The 4132-nt window shown below is 33.2% G+C and overlaps 1 protein-coding gene across 1 annotated transcript in view; it reads right to left on the bottom strand.

The window, feature by feature from the left end:
• The window catches only part of LOC106478604 (microtubule-associated serine/threonine-protein kinase 3-like), a 62741-nt gene that overhangs the window by 13882 nt on the left and 44727 nt on the right, over positions 1-4132 (bottom strand). The window contains exons 18-20 of the mRNA XM_022382224.1: positions 3642-3752; positions 2615-2842; positions 956-1113 (exon numbers count right to left, since the gene is read on the bottom strand). Coding sequence (XP_022237932.1) covers positions 956-1113; positions 2615-2842; positions 3642-3752 — 497 coding nt within the window. The remainder of the gene's footprint in view (positions 1-955; positions 1114-2614; positions 2843-3641; positions 3753-4132) is intronic.

The raw sequence follows: 4132 nt of genomic DNA, 5'->3' as shown, positions 1-4132 counted from the left end.
AATTACACAGGAGTAACTGACTCTCAGTACATTATCTTAATTCATCTATTCCATGTTTAAGAGTAATAATAATTACACAGGAGTAACTGACTCTCAGTACATTATCTTAATCCATCCAATCCAAGCTGAAAAGTAATAACAACACAGGCCTACGAATTTAAACTTCATAAAAGTTGTTTTGGTTTTATTAACGGATTTTCCATAATTCAACTACGCCGATTTCGAAAACAATATTCATATTTTTCTATCACTTAAGAATTTTTTACAAATCGGGAAGAACAAAAACTCCTACTTAAATCATATTATTATTTCGTTTACCACAATGTTATGTTTGTTAACAAAAGTACAAATAAACCGAAGAAAAGGGAAGAGCATTGATGTCAAACGAATAGCCATCACCATTCATCTACGTCTTTCAGTCTCAAAACTACGTGTTATGGTCTTTTATGTATTGCTTTATGACGTTTTGTGAAAAATTTGTACGTGATGGACAAAAATAGATATCATTTTCGGATTTAGCGTACAGGAATTACTGCAGAACATATAAAACCATCGCAAGCCAGGTGTAATTACAAAATAATAACTGACTCGTAACACATTATGTTTATATAACAACATGAAACTGATTTACAAATAAGTAATTTTTGATGAGTGATAACGTGGACTACTGCCTGAAAAAGTTCGTTGAAATACAACGTTTCATTTTACTCTCATGAAAATCTACGAAAGTGAACAGGCACAAGTAAGTAGTTCGTACCGTTCATCATCAGTTGAGATTCATCTGCCAACTATGTCTTTCAAACAACAGGATAAGGTACTTTCAACACATTATTTCAATTCAAATACGCTAAACACATGGAAGTGTTGAGTACTTATAGCTCACTCTCAATAGATTATATTAATCCAACAATTCGATACTTTAACCAAAATAATAATTTATAAACGAGTAACTTACTCTTAATAGATTTTCTTCATCCAGCTCCTTCTCCACACATGAGTAGACTCTCATGAACTGTGGAGAACAGGAAGAGAAGCTACTGAATAGCGAACTGTCATCAGTGTCATCCATCTCTTCCGATTCTTCCATTTCATGGTTGTATCTTTCAGATCTTGCTATAATAGTGATAGAAAAATGTGTTTTGTTCTTCTAAAGAAAAATGTTTCTGTTATCTTAAGATAAATCGTTTAAAAAAACTATTTCTTTATTGTAGCAAATATTGATTTTCCTTTGGATGTTCTTAGCATATTGGTTTTTAAAAATCATACTCAATACATGTGGATATTTCAAAAAGTAACTGATTTCAGTTAACTCGGAGCTCATATCTTATACGACTTGAAAAATATCTGGTTAGCTGAAGTTACTCGCAGAAGTAGAAAAAAACACCTATAATATATGATGTCATAGTATGTATTAGAAAGAATATAGTCAGTTATTGTAAACTTTCAACATATACTCTTCAGGTTTTTTACAATTATAATCTAATAATGCAAATTTTAAACTGTCTTTCATTTTTTAGTTTCAAGGTAGAGGTATTACCTAATCTTGTTGTGTTTCATTACACGGTTTCTTACGTGATTTTTATTTGAAAATGTGTAAAAAAATACATACTTTTATTTACCTATTCACGAAAATAATTCCACAAAACTATTTCTACAATATGTGCAAACATTGAGAATATTTAAGTAAAAAAAAGTTTTGTTTGTTGAATTTTGTGCAAAACTACACGAGGGCTATCTGCGCTAACCGTCCCTAATTTAGCAGTGTAAGACTAGAGGGAAGGCAGCTAGTCATCACCACCCACCGCCAACTCTTAGGCTACTCTTTTACCAACGAATAATGGGATTCATCGTCACATTATAACGCACCCACGGCTGAAAAGGCGAGCATGTTCGGTGACGGAATTCGAACCCGCGACTCACAGATTGCGAGTAAAGCTCTCTAACCACCATGCCATGTCTGGTCTCGAAAAAGGTTTTACACATGAAGTAAGTCTGTCTGTATGACTGGCTTTTGTTTCTCTTCTCCCAGTTTCCATGATTATTATCCACAACATATCCTATCTAGGCTGAGCTTACAATTTAAGAGAGTAACTTTATTAGTTATTTAGTCCGACATCTCAGTTCACAGATTATTATTCGTTTAAAATATATCAAAATGAAAAAAAGAGAAACAGACGTCTAAGAATTTCATTTCAAAAGAAAGCTGTTTTTTATAATTGTATCAAGTATGGGATACACACCTCCGAAAGATATCAAACATAGTATTAAATTAAATATCGCAGTTTTGACAAATATGGAGAATTATTTCTCATCTATTGTAAAACTCATTTGTATTTTGACAAAAGATGGTAAGCCATCTTACATGTACATCATAACTGCAATGATTTCACCATTTCTGACTAAACCTGCTATATCTGTACAGACACTCGTATTATATTTAGTAATGAAAAAAAAAGAACCTCAATTTTGACTAACAGCGAGAATCATCTCACACGAGTAGTTAAAAAAAGTATTATGATCTTGACGAACACGGAATATAACATCTCAACTTTTAGATGAGTGTGGGTATTTTACAATTTTTGACGGGTACTGAGTACATCTCTCACGAGCTTACTATCAAAGTAACTCGTGTCTTCCTCGTGGTTAAGCTGAGGCACAAACTCTGCTTTCTGACGAAGAAGAGACTCCCAGTCCAGACCAATGAAGAAAGGATGCTCTTTGACTTCATGGGCGCCTCCAGTCCCTAGACGATCGATAGGATGTTGACGGAGAAGCTGAGTGATGAGGTCTTTAGCATCCTCCGGAACAACCCAGTCTTCCTCATCCGGCCATTCAACTTCATCTGGGCAACAACAAAAATACAGTTAAGGTTTATATTGAAAGGCAAAATGAAATTCTTAGTTTTTCGAAGAAGAACGAAGATAAAAAAAAAAGTGTCTTATAATCTAGAGAAAGCACGATATACAACTGATTCTCCCTGTTAGCTCTTTTATCTGTAAACTTTTTCTCATTTTGACAGTATACCATTGTTATGTATATAAGTTACTATTGCAGGGATAAACGAACAGAGTAGGTAAACTTAGGTGTAAATCACTGTGACTTTAACATGAGGCTTTTTTACCTAAAGTTAGAATTAATTTTACCATTCGAACAAAACTGCAGTAACTTTATTGACAAAAAATGACATATACGTGTGTATATATATAGAGAGAGATATAGAATGAGACAGAGAGAGACGCAAGTTTCTATTAAGTAATTCTGTAAAAAGGTGAACTGTAATTACTTTATTCTGCGCACGTTGTGTTGCTATTCCCCCATAACTTTTTTCTGATTACAATAATTTGATCAATAGCAAACATTCACTCAGACCTTGCTTATAAAGTTGGGTCAAAATAATCAAAATGAAAAGAGCGCAAAAAACCTTAAGAAGCTTACGTAACTGTATATATTGAATTACATCTACACGTTTTTTACTCGTACTAAACCGCTATGAATAACTAAAAGAAATAAGCTAAGGAAAAACACTTAGTGCAACAGACAAAGAACAGAGGATAGCAAGCTGATTAGGAAAAAAAATGAAACCAAACAGAAACGTAGGAGACATTGGAGGGTAGGACTCACAGATATAATCATGTATTTACCATTGATAACGTGTGCAAATATTTTCTCAGGGGTTTCACCAAAGAAAGGCACACATCCGATACAAAATTCGTACAAAATAATTCCCATAGACCACCAGTCCACTGGCTTACCTGAAATATTATCAATTAATAATCAGGTTATTTTCAAAACGGTTATCCATAGTGATCAGCATTACTACAATTATGTATGCATGATTCAATGTGTTCATCTTTTAATATTTATATAAATAAAACTTACATATAAAACAAATTGCTTGTTGAATATTTCCAAATAAACCTCACATATATATCGTGTACTTTGCTTCCACCAACACTTTGTTCCGCCCTCTATTGAGATTATTGTTGAAAAAACATAGATTAACCTAAGAGATGTCGCCACTTATACTTTATAACTTAGTCAAAAACTTTTGGCTTCTTTTTGTTTGTTTTTGTTTTTTAATTTCGCGCAAAGTTACACGAGGTCTATCTGCGCTAGCCGTCCTAATTTAGCA

The sequence above is a fragment of the Limulus polyphemus genome, unplaced genomic scaffold (assembly GCF_000517525.1).
Source record: "Limulus polyphemus unplaced genomic scaffold, Limulus_polyphemus-2.1.2 Scaffold231, whole genome shotgun sequence".
NCBI lineage: Eukaryota > Metazoa > Arthropoda > Merostomata > Xiphosura > Limulidae > Limulus > Limulus polyphemus.
Note: the sequence above shows the minus strand (reverse complement) of the source record. Positions and strands in the feature narration are given on the sequence as shown.